The sequence below is a fragment of the Gracilinanus agilis genome, chromosome 4 (assembly GCF_016433145.1).
Source record: "Gracilinanus agilis isolate LMUSP501 chromosome 4, AgileGrace, whole genome shotgun sequence".
NCBI lineage: Eukaryota > Metazoa > Chordata > Mammalia > Didelphimorphia > Didelphidae > Gracilinanus > Gracilinanus agilis.
Window position 1 is genome coordinate 71420241 of NC_058133.1, and position 27191 is coordinate 71447431.

Sequence of the window (27191 nt, forward strand, 5' to 3'; positions counted from 1 at the left end):
AGTATAACCATGAAAATGCTATAAACTCATATTGCTTAACCCTTGTCAAAGGGAGTCAAGGTAAAAAGTGAATTCTAGACATTCAGGATTTCATTTAAAATCATCAATCAATTGATTGATAAGAGTTTATTAAGCAATTATTATGTGCTGGGCATTGTGCTAAGCTTTCAGGATACAAGGAAAAAGCAAAGACAAAACAGTCTTTGTGCTCAAGGAGTTCACATTTGAAGGAGATTCTATATTCTAATGTATATAAGAAAATCATTCAGAATGTGGTGGAAATTTTGCCAGAAGGAGGAAGAGATCTCTTCAAACAAAGGTCATATTAGATTCAGGCCCCTTCAGATCCACTTAGGAAACATTCTGTCCTGCTCCTTCAGACTCTGAAAAATTGTATCCCAGCATCTGCCTGTATGCTGAGGACCCAAAGAGGGAAAGGGCTGGGGAAACTTTGCTTCCCTTCAGATTCCAGATCTAGCCCAAAGAAAAGTCAGACTTTGTTTAGATCTTGAGGAAAGAGGGAACAGAGACACACAGGAGGAAAAGAAGGAAAAAAAAGGAGGAAGGGAGAAATGGAAATTAAAAACTTGAGCAAAGTATAAGAAAACACATATGACAATCACATGTGGTTTTTAAGAAAGGAGAGAGAGAGAGGAGAGGGAAAGAAGGAGGGAGAGATGGGGAGAGAGAAAAGGACTAATGGGAAGATAATCTCATTTGCAGATAGAATTGCAATGACAACAGCTGAGTCTGGGCCTGGAGGCGGGAAAGTGTCCTGAGATAATGGAGTGGCCAGCTGACTGTCTAGCAGATCCTGTCTGAAGGACTTGGAAAAGGGTGAAAAAAAAGGATAATGAGTTATATGGAAGACAGGACAAGAAGGAGAGAAGATGAGGAGAGTTCAGGTGACAGAATATAATGCTTAAGCAGAAGTGTAAGCTATGTCTTTAAGTAGTGAACTCTGGCCAGGGACAATAATCTTTGACCAAAGAACTTGGGTCTTTCATTGCCAAGTTCTTGCTCAGCCTTCTGGCTATTGCTTTAATAATGGTTTGGAGCTAGAGCTAGTCCACATCATGAATATCCAAATAGCTGGTGATCATGTTCCCCCCCCCCCATTTTTAAATACTTGGGATAAGTGAAAATGAGCCTTAGAAGCTTAGGCAGAAGTTAAACGTGATCTCTGCCAATCTCCAGAAAGCAGAACTTGGCACACTTCACCACTGGGGGTGAGTCAGTTCTTCTGCCTGAGGTCTCATCATGAAAACCAATGACGCTATCTGCCAGGCGAGACAAAATCCAATTCCATCCCTATTTTTGATTCATTCTGGGCAAGGCATAAGGAAGAGTAGGGGCAGGTTGAGAGAAACTGTGGTCCTGACTCTTTGGATGAGAAAGCAGTTGGTTTGTTCAAGTATCAAATGTGTGAAGATCACCCATATATTGTTCTCGGTGGAAGTGGGAGGTGGTGAGAACAATGGAACAGTAAGAGCCCAGAATAGGAAGGTTATATTGAATCAGAATGGAGAAAATGTCACAGATCTATGTGGATTGGAGGCTTCTTCACTTTGTTCATTTGCTGCCACTTTCCCAGGAGCATAGAACTAATCAACACCATCACCACCACTATCCTCATTATCTACCATTTATGTAGCGATTTAAAATTTAAAGAAGTATTCTGTGAATATTATTGTTTGATCCTCACAAAAATCCTGGGAAGTAGATGCTATTATTATGTACCTTTTACACAGGAGGATATTGAGGCAAGTAGAGTGATTTATCATTGCTCATATATCTAGTCAATATCTAAAGCAGAATTCACACTCAAGACTTCCTCATGCCAGATCACCATTCTATCCATTGTACCAGTTACACAGATATTCAACAAGAACCCTCCCACTAACACCTTCCAGGACTGAACAAGGCATCCTCACCCTCTTGAGTACTGGTCATTTTTCGGTTCTCTCCATCTTCTGATTTCACCCATCACTTAGGCTCATCACTCTTCTAAATGACCTAAATAATATTCCACCAGGAAGAAATGCATTTGTTTTTTCCCTCTCCTTTATAAGTCTCAGAATTTAAAAAATAGACATTCATCCAAGTTGATATTGTACATGGTTTCATGCATAAGAAACATGCTGTTTCACCCAACAGAATGTAAATTGAGAGCTGGGATTATTTCCTTCTTTGTCTTTGTATCCTCAATACTTAGCAAGTTTCTTGGGATATAATAAACACTTAACAAATACTTGTTTGTTGATTGATTAATCTGCACATACTCTACCCTTGATTATACAAAAATCAGAGGGACACAAGTACATTCATTTAACAGCAACCACACCAAAAAATTCTAGCCTGATGATGCTCCAGTGTTCCGAATAGACCAAAGGCATGTGTTGTGTACCCCCTCTCCTCTCCTTCATCTCTTCTTTGATGTTTTCATACAATTCAATACTTCTTTCTTCCTACCTCCTACCTAATTCATTCCCATTGTTCTTCTTTGAGAATTTCAGTTTTTCATGGTCATTTCATTCAAGAAATGTTCACTATTAGCATCAGACAAGTCTCCAGAGTTAACAGTGTTTAAAGCTGAATGCAGTCAGAATACACTAGTAAAACATAATAATTGCCACATTACAATGGACCAATGGCTCATTCAGTCAAAGACTTTTTTCAACTAAAGGATTATAGGAGCATGTTCCAAAGGGCATTATTTATCTTTTTGATGTCAACCAATGACAGTAATATATCTCTAAACATCCTAAACATTATTTTACTAATGATAATGCTTAATTATTGAGAGTAATAACAACAAAAAACCTCTGTTGAAAGATTTTCATAGCCACTTTGTATGTAGTTAAAGAATCTTGAAGCAGTTTAAATGCCCAAGAACAAAGTGATGATTAAAAACAATTTGTTAGGGCAGCTAGATGGCTCATTGGATTGAGAACCAGGGCTAGAGTAGGAGGGTTCAAATCTAGGCTCTGACACTTCCTAGCTGTGTGACCCAGGGCAAGTGACAACCCTAGTTGCCTAAGTCTTCTACCTTGGAACCAATTATTGATTCTAAGGTGGAAGGTAAGAGTTTTTAAAAATACATGGTATTTTCATTAAAATCAACATGTATGAGGAATATGGAAATTTGGAAAGAATTTTATGAAATGATGCAAAAAAAACCCAGAATGTATATCAACCATTACAATATAAGAGGGAAAATAAATGAGAATATATGGCTACAGAAAGAATCTGAAAGGGAGTTTAGAGAAAGGGGTTGAAAAACTGCTCTGCAACTTTTTCTATCAAAATAATTAATTTCCACAAATGTTCTTGTGTGCCAGTTTACAGTGTAACAAAACTGGGACAGAGAGGGAGCTCTCTGAGGTCCCTTCCCAACTGGTTAAAGTGAGGCCAAATTTGAATGCAGGAAGATGTCTTCCTGATTCCAGTCCTGGCACTTGATCTACTGTGCCACTTGCCACCTCCTAGCACTGCTGCTGCCTTCATCAATTTTCTTCCCTAACCAAACCCCACTACAATTTAGATATGTTTTTTTCCAGACACAATAACTCATTTTTCCAAGCAGACTTTCATTTAACTGCGGTTAATTTTTCCTAGTCTAAGAAATCAGCATAATTTTGCAAAAATAAGGATGGATCTGGCATCAGACAACCCAGGTTTGAATCATTAGAAGGCTCTGGTATATAAGTAGGTGCTTTATGAACGCTCATTCCCTTCCCTCTAAAGCTCTATACAAATATTAGTTATTGTGACCATTGTTGAATCTTGGTTCTGCCACTTGTCACCCATGGGCTAAACTTTTCTGGACCTCCATTTTCTTTTTTATCAAATAGTTGTTCCATTCACTCACTTGTGAAGTCTCATACCATTCTCAGTCTCCAGCCTTCTCTTTTGAATTTCCAGAAGCTAATATCTTTTGAAAGAGCATCTTATTTCTCTGACATTTGCAAGTTCATTGCAAAAGAAATGCAAACATGTGGTTATTACTGCCACCTCGTACTTCATTAAATAAGATGTTTGGGAAAACCAGACCTACCATTGATTTCCCATAATGCCCCAATATATATCATTAGCTGGCAATCCATCAACCTGTTTTCCATTCAGGTGACAGACTTCACATTGAGACAAATTTTGATTAATTTCTTGAGATCTATTTAAAGAAACAGGGCATAAGATCCTTGAATTAAATCAAGATGTATTGCTCTCTCCCTTTTTGTTCATATTGTCATGTTATGAGGAAACACTGTAGTCAAGTTTGTCTGGCACATTTATTATTATTATTGGTTTTTTGGTTTTGTTTTTCATAATCTCATGCAACTTATCGCTCCTGTTTCCATTATCCTCCTGGGATTCACATTTTTTTCTCCTCTTAGCAGTCATTCCATTATGTTATTAGTGTCCAAAATGAGACTTCATAGACAGTGATGATCAGAAAATCATGGAAATTAGAGATGGAAATGACAGATTAGGTCTTTTTGTCTGTTTCCTGGGGCTAATGTTCCTGTCAACTTGCAACTCAGTGCTTTACCCTGGCTCAATTTAGAAGACACCAACTCTAGGTCCTCTACCATATCCCTTGAGGCACTGGGCTCAATCTTAGGACTGTCCATATATCAGCAAGGGAAAATGCAAGGGGGGTAAACAATTAGCCCACTATCTCAGACTCACTGTTACATGCTTTTTCTTTGAAGACAGAGTAAGTGACAAGTGTTAGGAAAAGAGCATTGAATTTGGAGACATAATGGATTCAAATCCTGCCTCTATTGTTTCTGATCTGGGTGAATTTGGGTAAAGCTCTAAACTTCTCTGAACTTTTATCCAAATCTAGTGTTTTCCTTTTTTTAATTATTTCCCATTTATGTTTTATATAAATATATATATATATGTGTTTATATTTATGTAGACATATATTTATACATATATATTTGTTTGCATTGTGATCTCCCCATTAGATTGGTTTCCCTCCCTAAAATCTTTATGTTCTTAGTATAAATTCTTTTCTTTTTTTAATCCTTACCTTCCATCTTAGAATCAATACTATGTATTGGTTCCAGGGCAGAAGAGTGGTAAGGCCTAGGCAATGGGGATTAAAGTGACTTGTCCAGAGTATCTGTGGTTGGATTTAAGACCAGATCCTCCTGACTTCAAGCCTAGGACTCTATCCATTAGTACTCTAGCTGCTTCATCTCCCTTTAGATTGTAATCTCCTTGAGAAAAGGAATTGTCTTTTATTATATTATATTATTTATATATATTTATATATTATATTATAAAATTAAGACATAAAATGAGAGTTGGACTAGATGACCATTAAAGCTTAGATCTTTCTACCTCTACAATGACGATCCTCTTACTGTAGCCTTGTTATTATGGTTTAATAATTGTACTTCTAAGATTTTCAATTCTTCCTACTATAAATGCAGATAATAATTTGGATTATCTACCTTACCAGGATTGTTGTGAAGTTTGCTGAGATAAACAGATAAAGCATTTTATAAACTGGAATACTGTAAAAATACCAGCTATTTCAAATATCTTCAACCTGCACTCAATATGGTGAGTCAGTCTAGATCAGTGATGGGCAAACTACAGCCTGTGGGCCAGATGTGGCCCCCTGAAATGTTCTATCTAGCCACGCAGCATTATTCCTAATCTGATGAATACAATGAGTAGGATATAATACAATGAAACTTTGAAAGAGTTGCCTTAGAAACAGGCTGACAGATGAGCATTTCCTTTCCTTTGGCCCCCTCTTTAAAAAGTTTGCCCATCACTGCTCTAGATGATTCTTGTCAAAGGAAAAAAAAATGTCTTTTTTTTTTGTATTCTTCTGTTTTACTTAGCAATGCAGTTTTGGGCCCAAATGATCTAGAAAATTGTTTCAACAATCCAAATCATATTGTTTCTTCACTCTCAGTTACCATCAAGCTGAGAAACTCAGAAAGAAGATAATCCACTCAATGGAAGAAATTCAAATGATAGACCAGATGGGACCAAGAAAAAAAGAAAAGAAAATTAAAAGAGCCTTAGTTAGCCTTTGTTCAATGCAGAACAAACAGCTCTCCGATAGAGAATGGCTACTATCTAACGTGGTGCCTTTTTTTGACTGTCCTTCACCCAATCTTGAAGTAACAAAGCTACTGAGTTGGTGTTTACAGAGTTTCATCAGCCTTTTCTAGAGGCTGAAAGACAGTGGCTATAGCTCTGTCTTGAGAGTCAAGAAGACTTCTTCAGATGTTACCCAGCTGGATGACCGCTCAGTAAGTCACCAAACCACTCTCTGACTGTTTCCTCATCTGTGAAATGAGGATATAAGTCGTTAAGTCCTAAGGTTGTTCTGAGGATCAAAAGAGATAATGAACATGAAAAGCTTTATTCTGGCTTGTCAAGCACTATATAAATGTGTGTTATTGCCTGAAGAATGGGAATACCAGTGAAGCTGAAGAGAGGCAGCCTAGCATAGGAGAAAGAATGCTGGATTTGGGGTCAAAAAGACCCTTTTCAATTCAATTCAATAAACATTTATTATTAAGCACCTATATGTTCCAGCCACCATGCTAATAGTTGGAGATATAAAAAGAGACAAAAGATCATACCTGCCCTGAAGGAGCTTACAATCTAATAGGGAGACAATATACATTCAAATATATGCAAAGAAAACTATATTTTGAATGAATAAGAAGTAGTTAAATGTGGAAAAATATTGGAATTTAGAGGGATTAGGGGAATCTTCCTTAAAAAGGTGGGATTTTATTTGGACCTTGAAAAAGTTATTTAATCTCTAATAATTAGAGAAATGCAAATCAAAACAACACCGAGGTATAACCTCACACCTAGCAGATTGGCTAAAATGATAGCAGGGGAGAGTAATGAATGTTGGAGGGTGTGTTAGTTAAAATCACCTGGGGTTCTATTTGGAAGGATTGAACCTCAATATAGTGTTTGACAAACTTCCGTGGACCTGTGGGGGTCCTTAAAACTACATTTCCCGTGGTCCAATGGGTTTCCTGTTTTGAATTAAGTATTGAAGGTGAGGGACTGTTTTAAAATAAGGGGAAGTGACGTGGAACTTTCTCTTTAGCTACCTGAGCTGGCGGAGAGAGGAAAGGAAATGGCGGAGGTGAGGTGGGAATAGGTTTCTTACAGGTGTGTGGTCAGTTTATCCCTATCAGCATGGCTTTTATTAAAATACTATTTTTCCTTTTAATCTCGGTCCTCATCATTTTTAATCATAACAAGGGGATGTGGCAAAACTGGGACATTAATGCATTGCTGGTGGAGTTGTGAACTGATGCAACCATTTTGGATGGCAATTTAGAACTATGACCAAAGAGCTCTAAAGGACTGCCTGCCCTTTGATCCAACCATACCATTATTGGGTTTGTACCCCAAAGAGATCATAGATAAACAGACTTTTACGAAAATATTTATAGCTGTGCTTTTTGTGGTGGCAAAAAAACTGGAAAATGAGGGTATGCCCTTCTATTGGGGAATGGCTGAACAAATTGTGGTATAAGCTGGTGATGGAATACTATTATGCTCAAAGGAATAATAAACTGGAGGAATTCCATGTGAACTGGAAAGACCTCCAGGAATTGATTCAGAGAGAAAGGAGCAGAGCCAGAAGAACATTGTACATAGAGACTGATATACTGTGGTAAAATAGAATGTAATGGACTTCTATACTAGCAGCAATGCAATGACCCAGGGCAATTCTGAGGGATTTATGGAATAGAATGCTACCCACATTCAGAGGAAGAACTACAGGAGTGGAAACAGAGAAGAAAAACAACTGCTTGAACACGTGGGTTGATGAGGACATGATTTGGGATGTAGACCCGAAAAGACACCAATGCAACTATCAATAATATGGAAATAGGTCTTGATGTTAAAACATGTTAAAACCAGTGGAAATGCGCATCAGCTATGGGAGTGGGGTGGGGTTGGGAGGGTGAAGGGGAAAGTAAGAACATGAATCATATAACCATGAAAATTTTTTCTAAAAAATAAAAAAAATTTAAATAAAAACAAAAAAAATTTAAATAAGTTATTTAATTTCCCTAATTTCCCAATATGTGAAATGGAATCCATAGCAGCCATCTCACAGGCTAATTCCAAGACTCAAATGAGATGATGTAGCAATAGCTTTGTAAATTGAAGAGGGTCGGATAAATGTCAGTTATTGGCATTACTGAAACTAAGCACGGCTTTATTTTAGCTTCATAGATAGACAAGACCCATGCCACTTCCAGGTGAGAAAACGCGCTGACCTGTGTCTCAGTTTTCCTTTTCCTAACTTTAGACCATCCTAGCCTTCATTCTCAACAGTTCCCCTTTCTGGAATATTCGCTTCTTCAAATAGCTGCATCCATCTGGCACGCCCTAACTTAGTCATCAGTTGGCCAACTTCTGAGAGTCAAGTTCTTTTCTTCCTTCATCATAAATCAATCCCTTGAGATCCTCAATCACTTTTATTGCTGTTCTCCAAATTCTTACCCATTTGTCTACATATTTATTGCTTTGAGGGGCCCTGAACTGTTTTCAATATTCTAGGTTTCATCTCACTGGAATCCGACAGAGGGGGCCAATCTTTGACCTCAGGGCTATGATTCCACAGCCCTTACCGTGGGAAATTACATCGGTTTCTTTTACCATCTTGTCAGGCAGCAAGCCCATAACTAATTTGCAGCCCAATCAATCACCTCGAGATGCCTTTGGGTTTGATTTCTTTCGAGGTTTCTCTGTTCCATTGATTGTTATGATTATTTAGCATTTATTGATTCGCCCAACTATCCACCAGGCATTGTACAAAACACAAACACATCAAGATGGGAAAATGGTCCATAGTGAAAGTAAAATTGAAAAATATCTTTTAAAAGGAATACAGATAGTAATGTAATGTCATCCCAAGCATTTGTCTGAAGGGGAAATATTTTAGAAACTAGGGATTTCTCTCTCTCTCCCTCTCTGTCTGTCTCTCTCTCTCCCTCTCTGTCTGTCTGTCTGTCTGTCTCTCTCTCTCTCTCTCTCTCTCTCTCTCTCTCTCTCTCTCTTTCTCTCTCTCTTTCTCTCTCTCACACACACATGCACAAACATATACACACATGCACATACATACACATTCACACATATCCCAAATAATAATACCTCCTAACTCAACAGACATTACTTGCTTCCCATATCTTTTCAAATCACCCTTTGCTGACAATCCTAGTGAAAACAAGTTTCTACTCCTGTCATTCTCCAGGTGCCAATCACAACCTGGGAGAATCAAGCTGGAGTCTGCTAAGCCTCGTGTGCTTCCAACAAAATCATGGGCTAAAGTATGTCTGTGGAATCCTCAGAGTTGGTGACAGTGTGGAAAAGAGGAAGAGGGACAGCTTGGTTTTCAGATCCCAGCTGGAGTCTGCATGGCTGCGAGTCAGAGACATCATCTCTTGACTTGTAAATGGAGAAAAGTTGATATGAACGTCACTAAGACAGGATAAATATGGAAATGCACAGTGTCATTTTTTTCTCATTTTACTGAGCTGCTGCTCAGAATATAACCATTCTTTGGCTCAGTTCCTAGCTGTGCTGTTGTCTCATGTCATACCACATCTGAAAATGTGGGGGATGTCTTGGGATTTGGCCGGCTTGTAGTTGCTTCACTTACCCCTGGTTTGTGCCCCATTCGTTTCGAATACAGAGATGCTTGTGCACTGGATCCTTCATATATCCTTCATAGCAAAGGCATTCCCCTTAGAAGCAGAGTAGGGAGAAGGAAAGAGAAACATGAATGAGTTCATTAATACTCTGGACTTGTGCAAATCAATACAAAATGGTCAGACTCAAGTCTGCCTCTAACAGTATGAATGGGCCAGTGAATCCCATCAGAACTTCCCACCTCCCAGTGGATAGAAAAGCTACATTGTGAAAGAAACAGAAAGCCATATTGACCGAAATGTACTTGTCCATCTCTCCTACTTTCAAGCAAAAGATAATGACTGGTCTAAACTGTAAATGCTTGATTTAAAGAGATCTATCTATCTTTTTCTTCTTCCTTCAAGAAAACCAACCTCAACCATAAAATGAGGTTTGGTCATTCTTTTGAACCTGGAAAATGAGGTTGATCATCAACAGAGCCGTCTGTTCTCTTTCTCTAATCTAAGCTTTAATACCATCCCTTTATTTTCAGGATGCTCATGTACAAAGTAAAACCTGATTCTGAGCTCAATGCAACAATAGGCACTTTATAGTTATCAGTATGGTAATACCAGAGGACTGTTTTGCAAGAAAATCCTTGCTCCCTTATGGTCAATTTCCACATCACCCATCACCACTGCCACGGGGACCAGGGCTACCCAAATCCAATTTTTTAACCCTTTTATGTGATGGTTAGGTAAATGAGAAAGAGACAAAAGACAAAAGGACAGGGAGTCAGGACTCCTTATTTATAAATATGTTTGCTGGTATTTCTTGGAAAGAGAGAAAGGGAAAGAGAGAGGGGGTGGGATTTCATTATATAATAAACTTTAAAAAATAAGGAACATTTCTCTTAACTGTATCTCCCCTAGTCAACTATGAAAAGTGCTTAATACATGTTGGTTGAATTTAAAAATTACTAAAGAATTGGAAATATATAAACATATATAATATAAATTGTTATATATAAAAAGAAATCTCAATCTGGGTTTGACAAAACAAGCTATCTCACAATCCATGTTGCATCTAAGTTTTTCAAAGATAGAAATCAAGACAGAAGAAGCGAGGTGGTGCCATAATACGAACAGACAAGAACATCATTCTCAGGGTCTCAGCCTGGCTTCTCCATTTATTGAAGAACTGGTCCATAGGTTCTGTTAGAAGAGGGATAGGAATTCATTCTAAATCCCTACCCACCCCACCCCACCATATTTCCTCTGCTCCATGTGCTAAAGAAATGATGCTTTTAGCTCATGAAAAATCAACATAAAATGTTCAGTTGGGGTTTTGTGGAATATATGACAAGTTTTGGAAGAAATATTTAGCACATATAACATGTAAGAACAGAAAAGATATGTAGACATTCCAAGTGCTGCATGTATTTCTATGAAATATTAAAAAAAAGACAGAGGAATGTCTTCAGCACATTGCTTAAGTAAATCCTCAGTGGAAGAGCTATAGAAAGAAAAGGACAAGAGACCATATGGTTTATAAAGGAGATTATATAGAATAATATGAACAAATGGAGTAATGACCTGTATGGATCATATCAGGTGTCCTTTGAAATGTTAGAGTAAATGACCAGAGATGATTTTGTCATCAACTAACTAGTCCTAAATAAATTTATAGGTTTCCAGACATAAGTAGCATGGAATAAAAACTACACATGAGTACAAAAAAAGTAAAAGTACAAAGAAGTCCAGGAAAGGTACTTTCTAAGCAGAATGATGGACAGGATCTAGGAGACTGGCTGGAAAGAGCTTTTAATTCTCTGAACTTTTCCACATTTCCAATTTCCTAGGAAGCCTGTTTCTATTGTTGTTTTGCTCTGAATTTACTTACTTTTACTAAAAATAAAAGGGAAAAAAAGACCCATGCATCGAAGTCAAATATGACTTGTTGCAACATATCCCTCCTCTGGGAAGACTATACTTCCCGTAATGTAATGGTTGGAAGGAACCCTGATGGCCATTTAATTTGACCCCAAAACAAAAACTCATCGTAATATATTTGACAAATTGTTATGTTTCTTTTATACCAATGTCCATATGATTCTACATGAAAATTTTATTTATATTTCTTTCTAACATCAAGAAATAGGAACTGAAATGAAGATGTCAGCCATCTCCAATGAACTACCCAAGGTTAATGGATGTCCAACCATGATCTCCAACATCTTATGGTTTGCTGAAGCATGATAGAAACACTTTGGAGGCAGTATGGTATAAAGGAAAGAATAGTGCAATAGCAGAAGAGAGCCTGCATCTCTATCTCAGTTCTGCCATCTATTAGTTTTTGGAAGTAGACTAGTCATTCAACAAATTTAGTGCTTCTTGTTTTAAAAATGGAGATATTGTTATCTGTTGAATATACCTAGTGTCTTGATGTGGATATCGAACACAAGAATGATTGTGAAAGTGTTTCTAAAAAGACTTTACAAACTCTATATTCAATAACTAGTCATTATAACAAAAATTGAAATAAATATGATGCCTCTTGAGTGGCTTAAGGCACTAAGATGGTAAATGGCTCGATCATCTACTATATGTCAGAGGCAAGATTTGAACCCAGATATTTCCAGTTCAAGGACTGGAACTCTATCTACACTTCTCTACAACACTTCCTCTCACATTTGCCAATCTGTATTGTTGAAGGGAATATCCAGACCTGGAGTTTCTCTTTTGTACTGATGTCTAAAGCAAAAAACAAAGACAACTATATGAGAAAAAGAGAATAACTTTTAAAATATACCATAATGGGGAAGGGAGGGCAGCTAGGTGGCTCAGTGGATTGAGAGCCAGAGACGTGAGTTCCTGGGTTAAAATGTGACCTCAGACAATTCCTATCTGTGTGTCCCTGGGCAAATAACTTAGTCCCATTGCACAGTCCTTACCATTCTTCTGCCTTGGACCCATTACCCACTATTGATTCTAAGATGGAAAGTAAGAGTTTGAAAATAATAATAATAATAGAAAAATAAAATAACCCTTTTATTACATAAACTAGGAAACTGGTTGTCCAGGATCACAAAGCTAGAACGTGTCTGAGGCCAGATTAGAATCTCCAGACCTGGTTCTCTATCCACTGAGTCACCTAGCTACCCCTTCTTTCTCTTTTTCTTTCCAAAAAATCTTTGTTATGGAACAGCTAGGCAGCACAGTGGATAGAGTACCAGACCCCGAGTTGGAAGAATTCAACTCAAATGTAGTCTCCAGCACTTCCTATGGACAAAATATTTAACCCCAATTGCCTAGCTCTTTTGATGCTCTTCTGTCTTAGTATTGATACTACCACAGAAGACAAGGGTTTAAGAAATAGATAATGCATACATAAATATACACATTCATATACACATGTTAACAAGACCAAGAATAATGAGAATAGTTGATCTTGACAGAGTACTTAAGGTTTGTAGAGAAATTTATATCTGTTGACTTTTTTCTTTATTTAAAAAAAACAACAAAAAAACAACCCTTACTTTCCATCCTGGAATCAATACTGTGTATTGGTTCCAAGGCAAAAGAGCAGTAAGAGCTGGGCAATGGGAGTTAAATGACTTGCCTAGGGTCACGCAGCTTAGAAGTGAATGAGATCAGATTTGAACCCAGGAAGCTCCAGTCTCCAAGCCTGGCTCTCTATCCACTGACTCTTTTAAGCTTTACTACAACACCATGAATATAAATTCTTCTTTTTTCTGAAAAATTTTATTTAATTAATTTAGAATATTTTTCCATGGTATGAATATAAATTCTTTTTTTTCTGAAAATTTTTATTTAATTAACTAATTTAGAATATTTTCCCGTGGTATGAATATAAATTCTTTTTTTTCTGAAAATTTTTATTTAATTAATTAATTTAGAATATTTTTACGTGGTATGAATGTAAATTCTGCAGGTAAAATTGTACAGAAGAGAGTCACACAGGTAATAAATGTTTGAAGCAAGATTTGAAACCGAATCTTTCTGATCCCACTACATTAACTGAGCCCGGTTTAGATTGACCTCTCAGGTGCCTCTTGTCTCCATTTGCCACAAGCCAACGTTGATGGAAGAGTTTCATAGGGTGGTTGTCGTTCTCTACCACCACTACCCAAAACCAATTTCCCCAAATCCTACTTTTAAAGAAGTTAAGAGGAAAGATCACCATGGCAACCAACTGCTAAATCTTGACTTTGTGAGGGGCTTCGAGCATGCACAGGCTTTGATTGTTAGCTGTGAATTTTAAAGGCCCCACAAGGGTGTTGGATGCCCTCCTAAGCTAGAAGTGTTACAGTCTCCGCATCTGCTGCGACAGATGGCGGTGAGCACACGAAGCGCTGACTCCGTGGTGATGTACACAGGAATCCAACGGAGAAACGTGTCGCTGCTACAGAGAAGTACCAAACCTAAGTAAAGTCTGCACGGCAAGAGGCAGTCAGAGGCAGTGGTGTTGCCAGAGAGTCGGGGTCCGTGGAGATATACGCAGGGCAGGAACCCAGGGCACTGATGCTTGACTTGTCCTCGGGCTCCTTGTGACAACTATCTCTGGGTATTTTGCCAACTGCGCAACGTCCTTATCCTTTTTTCTCTTTCATGGATGGAGAGAAGCTAAATCTGGGCCGCCATATTTATTGGTGTGAACTCCCCACTGGATCTTTTTTTTTTTTAAACACTTACCTTTTTTTCTTAGAACCAAGACTGTGTATTGGTTCCAAGGCAGAAGAATATTAAGGGGTAGGCAATGGGAGTGAAGCGATTTGCCCAAGTCACCCAGCTCGAAGTGTCTGAAGCCAGATTGGAACCCTGGATTTCCCATCTCTAGGTTGGGCTCTCAATCCACTGAGCCATCTAGCTTCCTCAGATCAAACTCTTTCTTAAACAACCTTCTTCTTCATTAGCCAAATCTAGATCAAGACAAATTGAGCCTTGATTGATGACTGCTTTCATAAGGCAGTATAGTGAATAGGAGACCGGATGTGGAGTAAGGAAAATCCACGTTGGAATTTCTTTTTAGATGCTGTCAACTGTGATCTTGGACAAATTACTTTGTGCCTCCATCTCTTCATTAGGAATATCAGGGGTTTGGACTCAGTGAGCACTTATGTCTTTCCACCTCTAAATTGTTGATCCAAGTCAAGAATTCCCTGTGTCCTGTGGTCTTCGAATGACTCATTTAAAATGTGTGGGGAAGCACTTAAACTAGAGAAAAAGTCTGAAAGTAATCAGCACATTTTGGGCGGAGTGATGAATCTCAGAGACAAAAGCTTGAGTCAGCCTGGAAAACCATGTTCTTCCCCAAAAGGCTGTTTCTCTTGGATCGAGAGTGAGTTATTTTGGCCAAGCATTGTAGAAAATCCAAGCACAAGCAGAGGTGTTAAGGCCACATAGTTGATCACACAGTAGAGAAGGAGCTTACAAATTGCTTAGAACAAGAAAACTAATTATGATCTTGAAATGATTATTCTTTCTTCAAATGAGGTTTCCACCTGCTTTAAAAACCAAAATGGTACTATCAACAATTTGGAAATAAGTCTTGATCAATGGCACATGTTAAAACCAGTGGAAATACATATCAGCCATGTGGTGGGGGAGCTGGGGGGGGGGGTGAAGGGGAAAGTAAGAGCATGAATTATATAACCATGTTAACTTTTCTAAAAAATAAATACTAAAATTGTGTTTAAAAAAAAAATGGTGCAGGCAGTAGGTGGCTCAGTGGATAGAACACCAGGCCTAGAATCAGGAAGTCCCAGGTTCCAATCTCATCTCATCTCATACATTTCCTAGTTATGTGACCCTGGGCAAGTCGCTTAACCCCCATTGCCTATCCCTTACTGCTCTTTTGCCGGAACCAATACATAGTATTGATCTAAGACAAAAAATAACAGTTTTTCAAATTGAATTGCTTTCTAGGTTCAGAAAGGAGGAAGGGAAGAGAAGGAGGGAGAAAATTTGATTCATATTACTTTAGAGAACTTATGTGGAAATTTGTTATTACATGTAATTAGCAAAATAAAAATATCCTTATAATAAAAAAAAAGAAATTAAGGATTTTTAAAAAATGGAAACCAATGAAAAGGGAATTCTGGAAGAGAAATAGGATTATCCTAGGTGAAGGTTTTAAAAATAATTTTGGACTTCAAACACTAAGTCCCTATCACTGTTCAGTGAAGCTTTGCCAGAAGTGGGTGCTAAGATGATGAATCTGTGAGGGATTTAAATTTTCAACTGGGGAGGATGCTTTTGTAGTGGGATGGAAATATGCTGTCCTGAGCAGTCCTGGTCCATTCAAATGAAGTTCATTTTCCTTCAAAAGCCACTCACATGAACAGTTAATCTATGTTTGATTGAAGGGCTGTCTCACCTTTCATCTTAATATTCTTAATCTCTTACAGAGGGGACATAGCAGGCTTTTTATAAATACCTGTTGAATTAGTTCCATTGCCATTGTTAGATTACAAACCAGAGATTCCTTGAAATGCTAGCAGGCAACTTGGAGGGAACTTAATGTTAATTAGATTCACCAGTCAATGAGCAAACATTTATTAAGCACCTACTGTCTTTGAGGAACTGGGAGCACAAATACAGCTCCTGCCTTCAGGAAGCTTATATTCTTCTGGGATTTATACTACAAGTTCAAAGTTAAGTGAATGTGGACTATAGAGAAAGTAAATGCAAAGTGATAGAGTCGGGTATCAACAACTAAGGGAATAATAATGGTCTTTTGAAGGAGGTAGCAGTGGAATTGATCCCTGGAAAGAAGTAGAGGTGAGGAGCAAGGGCATTTGAGGTGTGAGTAGAGAGAAGGAGATGGATATGAAATACTGAAATTATAATACTTGGCAATGAATTGGGTGCCCAGAAATGGGGATTGAGCATGAAGAGTCAATGATAACATCTAAGTTGCTAAACTGGGTGACCAGAATGGCAATAGCTTCCAGAACAGAAAGAGGAATGTTAGAAACAGAATTAATGGAAATAATCGGGAGAGAGATTGAATTTATGAATCAGTAGAACAGGGAATTATTTGGAAGGTCAACTTTCCCTACCAGTGTAGGCTGGCACCTATTCTGTGATTTGTATAAGATTGTCTAGAGTCCTGAGAAGACCAGGGTCACACAATCAGTATATAATAAGGCAGAATTTGAACCAAGATCTTCCTTGCTCTTTTGGATAGACTGAGTCTGGGATACTTCTGGAGTAGAGAAAACTAAAATACATAAATCTTAGAGGTGTGATGTGAAAATTCCATAACTTGAAGCTTATAATATGACACAGGAAAGGAGATTCCTCCTTCTCAGTTCCAAGTCTACATCTTATTCTCTATGTGACCTCAGTAAGTCTTTTCTTCTCTCTAGAAGTGACTCTCTTCTCAGTGACTTCTCGCTGTAACGGGTAGGAGGACAAATCTGCCCTTTACTTCCTCATCAGGGAGAGCTTGAGAATTGCTGAGTAAATATTTGCTCAATCTTGGACCTATCTAGGAAAGGAAGAATGCTGTAAGATCTGAGTCTCAGAGACTGCTCCTCTCCAGCATTAGTGATATAATCCATTCCTAAGAAACACTTCAGCTTGGCTTGGAAAGCACATGACCTAGTACAATGGCATTTCCAGAGAGTGCTGGGAAGATTGCAAAAATAAGGTTGGATTGACTTGCAGCCAATTCCAACACTTGAAAACTATACGGGGATGGGATCTGTGATGGAATGTGGGAGGCGATAAGTTTCTTAGTGATGAGAGTGTGGGATAACGACATCATCTATCTCATATGAGGAAGGTGGCAAAGAGGACCTTCCATATATTGTTGCTGTTCAGCTGTTTCAGTCATACCCAACTCTTCATGACCCCATTTTGGATTTTCTTGGCAAAGATCCTGGAGTGGTTTGCCATTTGTTTCTCAAGATAATTTTAGAGATGAGGAAACTGAGGCAAATATGGTTAAGTGACTGCTAGTAAGTATCTGAGGCCAGTTTTGAACTCGCAAAGATAAGTCTTCCTGATTTGGGTCCCAGTTCACTATACTGCCTAATTGCTCCCATATATGATTATATACATTTGTGTATATAAATACATGTGTATATATGTATATTTAAATATATGTGAATATGGATATTCACACATGCATACATGTATGTATATTATATGTGTATATCATCCCCGTAGCCCCTCTCCCAACTATTATCAGAGACAGTGATATTGCCACTTAATTCTGTTATTGGGGTTTAGGTTCCTTATTTTTAGATTTCCTCCATGGCTTTGTAGTTGGAGATACACTGGTTGCCAGGAGACTATGATGTCACTGGCAGGGGAGAGACTTTCCAGAGTCATTTTCGACCAGCATTAGTCATTTTCCACCTAATGAGAAAATATAAATGTTGATATGGGGGGCAGCTGGGTAGCTCAGTGGATTGAGAGCCAGGCCTAGAGACAGGAGGTCCTAGGTTCAAACCCGGCCTCAGCCACTTCCCAGCTGTGTGACCCTGGGCAAGTCACTTGACCCCCATTGCCCACCCTTACCAATCTTCCACCTATGAGACAATACACCGAAGTACAAGGGTTTAAAAAAAAATGTTGATATGAGGGTCTCACCGTAGACCAGCTCCTGTTCTCACAGACCCAGATGAAGACTGTGCTGCCTGGTTTTTATAATGAATTGGAAAGACCAGGAAAGCAGTCAGAAGGGCTGTGATATGGATGGCGTTGGTTCTGTTCCCAACCAGCTATGTGACTCCTAACAAATCACAGCCTCTTTGGGCCTCAGTTCTCTCATTTTTAAAATGTAGACTTTAAACTGGATAATGTCTAAGATAACTTACAGTTCGAACACCCTTAGGTTAACTTTTTCCTTCTGAGTGTTTGCTGATTTTTAATGCTCAGGTGGAATAGAATTCTAGTTCCTCTAAGTGAAGCCATCAATTTATAACAGGTGATCAGACGAATAGGACTAGGAACTTGGTGGGGAAGGACTTCACTTCTGGACTGTACTTTCCTCCAGGTTTCTAAGACTGAACATGTAAACTGACTTTTGGGCATGGTGAAAAGCCCATCTGTTTAGTCTGGCATTTTCCTGATGGCGTGGGAGAATCAGCAAGCTGAGCCCCACAAACGGAAGTTTTAAATGCTGTACTTTTTACTCCATATGGGGGCCAAGATCCTCTACAATGGGCCCATTAAAAATTGATTAAATACAGACATATCTATCTTCATTCAACTCCAAGAACCGTATTGAAAAAAAAATAAATCTGAATCTGACCTTATACTGGTATTATGACCCTGAGCAAGTCCTTTTTTTAAATCCTCAATTTCCTGATCCGTAAAATAAACATAGAAATAGTATCTACATTAGAAAGTTGTGAGAATCAAATAAGATAATATATATATAATGAGTTTTGAAAACCTTAAAGTGCTCCATAAAAGTTAACTATTATTAATATCACTATTTATTATTATTATTATCTTGGTCATTTCCTGCCCCAAATATGAACACTTTGTGTAATACTATCACCTCTCTTCACAAAATTGTATATACCTCACAGTGTCCAAAGGGTTTTGTTTATGCTACATTTCCTGGAAAGAACTTCATAGAGTCAAAATATTATAGAACAGGGAATGACCTTAGATCTAACTCATTCAACCTATACAAAAATCTCCCCCTCTAACTCATCTGCTCTTTGGTCATTCAGACCTTGCTTTAAGTTCTCCAGTGAAAAGAATCCTACTAGCAGCCATAGTAGCACATTTGATATGTGGTAGCCCTAATCGTTAATAAATTATTTATTATATAGAGTCAAAATCTGCCTCTCTGAAACTTTTACTCCCTGTCTCTGGTTCTGATCTTTGAGAGGAAGCACATGAAGTCTAGTGTCTTTCAGACAGGATAACATCTCAAGTGATGAGACACAAAGATCATATTTCTTCTAAGTCTTCTTTTTCTTTGCAGGCAAAAAAAAAAAAATCCTCAGTGGTCTTTAGCCAATCCTTACATGGCATGAATGCAAGGCCCTTCCCCATCTTGTTAACCCTTATGGACAACTCTAATTTAGCAGTGTTCTTGTTAATATTAGATACATGCTTATACACATGTGGATGTGTATATATAGAGATATTATACCATATTACTATATATTATATAGGTGTTTGTATATAATACATAAACAGATGGCTATATTAGCAAGCTGTTGCTGTTAAATACAAAGGGGTTTGTGTGTGTGTTTATATATAAATATATATACACATATACATATGTATGTAATAAATAAAAGGTCGTCAAATTGTCATAATTAAAAATTAGAATTAAATTATGAGTCTGTTAGTAGCTTTAACAATTTAGTTTAATCAAAGTACTGATAATAAAGAGAGGTAAATGTAGGAAAAAGGTAGAGAGCAGTTTAGCTAAATACCCTAATTGCATTTTGATGGAATGAAGTTCACCTCTGACAAAGGTTCCTTTGGGTTCCGATCTTCAGTCAGAAGTCCATGAAAGTCTCTTCAGCAAGTCACCAGCTCAGTAGTGTCTCCAGCAAGAGTGTCACCAATGCAAGAATGTGTGTTCAGTCTTCTGGTCCTGCCTTTTATAAGCCATTTTATCCACCCACTAGCTCTCCCACATCATACCTCAAGAACCAATCATAGTTCCTTAATTTGCTTGACACCACCCAGGGGGGCGGTGCCTGTGGGATCAATTTCCTCTCTCTGAGGGTATGTCTATACTTGCTCATCAATGGTGAAGGATCTTCAAGTTCCTGACTGATGACATCAAAGGTCACTGATTGATTACATCAAAGAAAACAAAGGGAGGGTAATTCCCTCTTCACATGTTTATATAATTATATATATATATATATATTAATTCCCTCTCTATATACATAAACTTTAATGAAGTTATTATATATAATATTGTATGCACCTATGTATATTTACACATATATGTATGTATATATGGAAAAGATGTATTAACTAGTCATTGTTAATATTATATACATATATATATTTTTCTCTCCTAAGTATTGCCTAGTCAAAAGTACAGTACAGAGGAATGAACACTTCCAATGTCTTGGACAGAAGGCCTCTTGATACAGTATGAGAATGTATTAGTATTGTATTAGTTTTTTTTTTTTAAGGGGGGGGCGGTTACTACTTTACCACATTATTGGTTCTTTTTTAAAAAAACCTTTACCTTCTATCATAGAATTTTAAAAATTCTTTATTTTATTCCAGTAATAAATTTGAACTTAAATTTTCCAAGATTACATGATTCATGTTCTCTCTCTCCCCTCTTCTCTCCCTTCTCCCAGAGTTGACAAGCAATTCCACTAGGTTATACATGCATTATCACTCAAAACCTATTTCCATATTATTCATTTTTGTAAGAGAGTAATCTTATAAAACCAAAACACAAATGATAAATCCTATGTTTTCTTCTGCATTTCTACTCCAACAGCTTTTTTTCTCTATATGTGGATAGTATTCTTGTTCATCAGTCCCTATGTGTATCAACATGGATCATTGCATTACCATTAGTAGCAAAGTCAATGACATTTGATCATTCCACAATATTTCAGTTACTGTGCATAATGTTCTCCTGGTTCTGTTTATTTCACTCTGTATCAGTTCATACAGGTCTTTCCATGTCTTTCTGAAATCATCCTGTTCATCATTCCCTATAGCACAATAGTATTCCATTAACATCTTATTCCACAATTTGTTCAGCCATTCCCCAATTGGAGGACATCACCTTGGTTTCCAATTTTTAGCCACCACAAAAAGCACAGTTATAAATATTTTTGTACCAACAGGTTCATTCCCATTTTTAAAAATCTCTTTGAGATATAGACCTAGTAGTGGTATTGCTGGATCAAAAGGTATACATTCTATTCTTTTAAAGCCCTTTGATTCCATAGTTCCAAATTGCCTTCCACAATGGCTAGATTAATCCACAACTCCACCAGGAATTCTTCAGTGTCCCAATTTTGCCACATCCCCTCCAAATTTTTTTTATTTTCCTTTAATGTCAAATTGGACAATCTTCTAGAGGTAAGAGGGTATCTCAGAATTGTTTTGATTTGCATTTGTGTAATCAAAAGGGATTTAGAACATTTTTATATGATTATTGATAGCTTTGATTTCTTCATCTGAAAATTGCCTATTTATATCCCTTGACCATTTGTCAATTGGGGAGTGACTTGTTTTTTTTTTATAAATTTGACTTAGTTCTTTATATATTTGATAAATTAGACCTTTATCAGAGAAATGTGTTATAGAATTTTTTTCCAATTTGTTGCTTCCCTTCTAATTTTGGTTTCATTGGTTTTGTTTGGACAAAATCTTTTTAATTTAATATAATCAAAATTATTATTTTACATTTTGAAATGTTCTTTATCTCTCACTTGGTCTTCAATTCTTCCCTTCACCAAAGAGCTGACAGGTAAATTATTTTCTATTTACCTAATTTGCTCATAATATCACTCTGTGTTTAAGTCATACACCCACTTTGAACTTATCTTGGTATAGAGTATGAGATATTGATCTAAACCTAATTTTTGCCATACTGTTTTGCATTTTTCCCAAAATTTTTTCTCAAATGGTAAGTTCTTATCTCCAAATCTGGGATCTTTGAATTTATCAAACACTAGATTGCTGAGGTGATTTACCCCTAGTCTATTCCATTGATCTACCCTTTGTCTCTTAGCCAGTACCAGATTGTTTTGATGACCATTGCTTTATAGTATAGCTTAATATCTGGTACTGCTAGGCCATATTTTTTCCTTCATATTTTTTCATTATTTCCCTTGATATTCTTGATCGTTTGTTCTTCCAGATATAAAACAGTTTTTTGGTAGTTTGATAAGCATGGCACAGAATAAGTAAATTACTTTAGGTAGGATTGTCATTTTTATTATATTAGCTCAGCCTGCCCTTGAGCAAATAATGTTTTCCCAGTTGTTTAGATCTAGTTTTATTTGTGTCAAAAGTCTTTTGAAATTGTATTGATATTGTCCTGACAGATATTTTATATTTTATATCCCAAATATTTTATATTATCTAGAGTGATATTAAATGGAGTTTCTCTTTCTAACTCTTGCTGCTGATTTTTGTTGGAAATATATAAAAATGCTGATGATTTATGTGGGTTTACTTTGTATCCTGCAACTTTTCTAAAATTATTTTTTATTTCCACTAGCTTTTTAGTTGATTTCCTAGGATTCTCTAAGAATACCATCACATCATTCACAACGAGTGATAGTTTAGTTTCCTCACTGTCTATTTTAATTCCTTCAATTTCTTTTTCTTCTCTAATTGCTAAAACTAGCATTTCTAGTACTATATTAAAAATATTGAAGATAATGGATATCTTTGTTTCACTACTGTTATTATTGGGAAGGCTTCTAACATCCCCACTGTAGATAATATTTGCTGATAGTTTTAAATAAATATTATTAGTTTGAGGAAAGGCCATTTTATGTCTTGTAATTGAACCTGAATATCAGTTCCAAGACAGAAGAGCTATAAGGGCTAGGCAATGGAGATTAAGTGACTTACCCAGGTTTACACAGCTAGGAAGTGTCTGAAGTCAGATTTGAACCTAGGACCTCCTGCTTCCAGTTCTGGGTTTTTATCCATTGAGCCCCATAGCTGCCCCAACATTACTGACTTTTAACTCACACTGAGTTTACAGTCCACCAAGACTACTAGACCCTTTTTAGATGAATTTTCTCACCATGCCTTCCTTACTATGTGCTTATGAAATTGATTTTTTTATCCAAAGTTTAGTTTATATTTATTCTTATTCATTTTCTTCACTTTAGAGTCTGTTCCATGATCTACACCAGTGGTTCCCAAACTTTTTTGGCCTACCACCCCCTTTCCAGAAAAAAATATTACTCAGCCCCCTGGAAATTAATTTTTTTTTAATTTTAATAGCAATAAATAGGAAAAATAAATGCACCTGTGGCTATCACCGCTTCACTGAATCGCTGCAGCACCCACCAGGGGGCGGTATTGCCCACTTTGGGAATCACTGATCCACACTGTCAAGATCCTTTCCTATACTGGACTCAATAATTGTATCAGCTATGTTTCCCAGACTTTTTGTTACCTACAAATGTAAGTATGTAATTTATGTTTTTGTGTAAGTCATAAGTAATGTTATGAGAGCATAGGACCAAAAACAGTTTGATTTCTGTAGAATATCACCTCCTTTAAGTGGATATCAAATTGCTATATGCCTGGCCATGCAAAAAGTTCCAAGTCTACCCAATTTTACCATCAGCTACCTTAAATTTCTCCATCTTGTTTGCAAGAATAGTAGAGAAAAATTTTACCCAGAGTGTTGACAAAATTTAAATAAATAAATGCTGATTTGTCAATCAAATAACCTCCTCCAAAAGACAGGCATATGGTGCAATGAATAGAGCACTCAACCAGAACTATAGGAGGGATTTGAACCTGATCTCATCTACTAAATGTCTGACCAAAGGCAATTCATTTAAACTCTTAGTCTCATTTTCCTCATCTGTAAAATGAGGATAAAATATCACCTAATAGGCCAATATGAGGATAAAATGATATATTTGTCCAGTGCTTTGCAATCCTTAAAGTATTGTATAAATGCTAAGCATCATCATCATCATCATCATATAATCATCAAAAAGGGAAATGGGATTATCTGGCATGTTAATGAAGGCAAATGAGCAAGTGATGATAACTGCTTCCTTGTCTAGATTTTCATCAACCATCTAATATAAAAAACAATTGAGGTGGGGGTGGGACACCAGCTAGGTGGCTTAGTGGATTGAGAGCCAGGTCTAGGGAGGTCCTGGGTTCAAATGTGGCTTCATTCATAGTTGTGTGACCCTGGGTAAGTCACTTAAGCCCTATTGCCTAGCTCTTACACTCTTCTGCCTTAGAACCAATACAAAGTATTGATTTTAAGAAAGAAGATGAATTTTTAAAAATAAATTTAAAAAAATTAAAAATCAGTTAGGGAATGGTTAAACAAGCTATGGCATATGATGGTGATGGAATACTACTGTGCCATGAGAAATTATGAACAGGTTAATTTTGGAAAAACATGGAAAAACTTACATGAAATTATAAAGAGTAAAATAAGTAGATCCAAGAGAACAATATATACAGAAATAGAAATACTGTTTTGAAGAAGGACTTGCATAAGTTCACCTCCAGAAGAAGAACTGATAAACAGAAATCAAGAAGATCTAGTTTTCTACATACATATATCTTTGTCAAATGATACCTTCTCTAAGTGGGGTGAGGAGAAAGGGAGGGAGTTATTTTGGAATTGTAATGTTATAAACAAATAAATATAAATTTAAAAAATATGTTCTAGAAATTTTGAAGGAATCAAAGTCAAAAGAAAGTTTCAAGTAAAGAAAACATGAACAAATCAGAGAATGTTCTGACTTCTGATTGAACAGTAAAACATGAGTCCCACTACCTCCATCTAAAGAGGAGAACCAATATAGCCTTCTTCTCATTTTTCAACTGGCTACATTCATCTAGATTTCTTTGGACGTCTCCATCATGTCTCCATGGCCCAGTTACCTTGTCCACTCCTCCATATCACCTCTTCAGCTTCCTTTTGGGTGTCTTCCCCCGTTAGACTGTAAGCTCCTTGAGAGCAGAAATTGTCTATCTTTTTAGTATTTATATCCTTAGTGCTTATCATAGTGTTTGGTACATAATAGGTGCTTAATAAATGCTTGTTAATAAATATTTATTGACAGATTTTGTCTCCCACGAGTCAAAAGGCTGCTTTCAAGATCTATTCATTTTATTTCAGTAAAAGCATACTATTTAGTAAGTCATTATTTCAATGTCCTAGTCAGATAGTCAGTGGACATATCCCCATTCTTAACAAGCTCAGTATTTCATATATTTACATATAAACTATGTATAAATGACCTATATTTAGGAAAAACTAAGGGAGTCTCAGAAGGAAGACACAAAGGTTAAGAAAGACTTAGACAGTTTTCTCAAAGAAGATGGGTCTTGGCTGAGACTTGAAGAAAGCCAAAGAAGCTATTAAGTGGAGGTGTAAAAGGGAGAGAGTTTGAGGATTGAGGGACATCTGGAGAAAATGGATGTAATTGAGCAGAGGGATATGACATTTAAAAAATAGCCAGAAAGCCAGGGTTACTGGATTGCAAAGTACATGGAGACAAGTATTAGGATCATCAATATAGATTCAGGAGGGACTCTAGAAGCCCTCTAGCTCATTAACTTTGTTTTGAATATGAGAACACTGAAGCCTAGAGGTTAAGTGACTTGTTCAATGTCATACAAGTAGTAATATAAAGAAAGTTAAGGCAATTGCACTTGACACCTAGCTACCTCAACTCAACTTCTCTGCTCTTATAGTCTAAGTTTACTAGCCTATTAGACCTAGAATCAAGTTGTTTCCCCAAAGATGCTTGCAGCTGTCGGACTTATTCTCTTCCTTCTGTGAGAATTGAAATAATATTTATTCTTTTCCAGTCCTGAAGTTCCCTTCCCATTAAAATCCACTTATGTGAATGGAGAAAGAAAAGAGAGAGACAGAGAGAGAGGCAGCTCAGTGTATTGGACATAATATTAAGGTTGGAGTCAAAGGACCATGGTTCAAATCTCAAACCTATTACATTACTCTCTTTGTGATCATTGACAGGTCCCCTAACCATTCTAGACCTTAGCACCACCTCTATAAAGTGAAAGAATTGGACTAAATGACCTTTAAGCCCCCTTCCAGCTCTAAATCTACGATCTGGTATTTCTGGGATGATGGGCACACAGTTCTGATATCTAACTTTACCCTCAACCCTAGACATAACACACCACACAATCTCTGTGGTTGGGCCACCCCATGCCACTTGGCCCTGTGAATTCTAGAAATCTTATCTTATCAAGACTAAAAGGAGTAATGTTGCATTTAGGAATCCTTAAACAAAGTTGAATTAGGTATCTTTTCGAATTGCTGACTGGCTTTATGATAGCCTGGGAAAAGTGGATGCCAAATGTTGTTGGTCCTGTGAACACCAGTACTAAAGGCTAGAAGCATCATTTCTACCATGTCTGTGGCCAGGAAATGATACTGAATGTTAAGCCAACTTGGCCAGTGTCCCAGGGCCCTGATGACAACTTATATACTCAGTGGTCCCCGGGGAAGTATAGGAAAGTTAGGCGTGATGGCCCAAGCTACACATGAATGGTTACAAGAGGCATGACATCTCTGACAGTTACCCGCTGCCCGGTGCTCCTGCCTACCAGTTTCTGGGTCGCATTGATGTTCACAGGGATCCAGGAGCCGCCGGGCACAAAGATCCATGGCCCACGGCCCACTGGAGTTCTGCTGGGAGAAGAGCACCACCTGGGCAGGATTCAGCCAATCACTGGCATCCAGTTGGCTGCCCTCCAGTAAGATAAAGCGGCTCCCTATAAGGAGAAGAGAAAGAAAATAAATATTGAAAATAAAAACCCCTGAATATATAATAACTTCGACCTAGAACTACCTGAAGA

At 37.3% G+C, this 27191-nt stretch overlaps 1 protein-coding gene across 1 annotated transcript in view; it reads right to left on the reverse strand.

Moving 5' to 3' along the window:
- Positions 1-27191, reverse strand: part of ASTN1 (astrotactin 1) — a 466613-nt gene that overhangs the window by 192820 nt on the left and 246602 nt on the right. The window contains exons 7-8 of the mRNA XM_044674890.1: positions 26940-27107; positions 9677-9761 (exon numbers count right to left, since the gene is read on the reverse strand). Of these exons, the coding sequence (XP_044530825.1) occupies positions 9677-9761; positions 26940-27107 (253 nt within the window). The remainder of the gene's footprint in view (positions 1-9676; positions 9762-26939; positions 27108-27191) is intronic.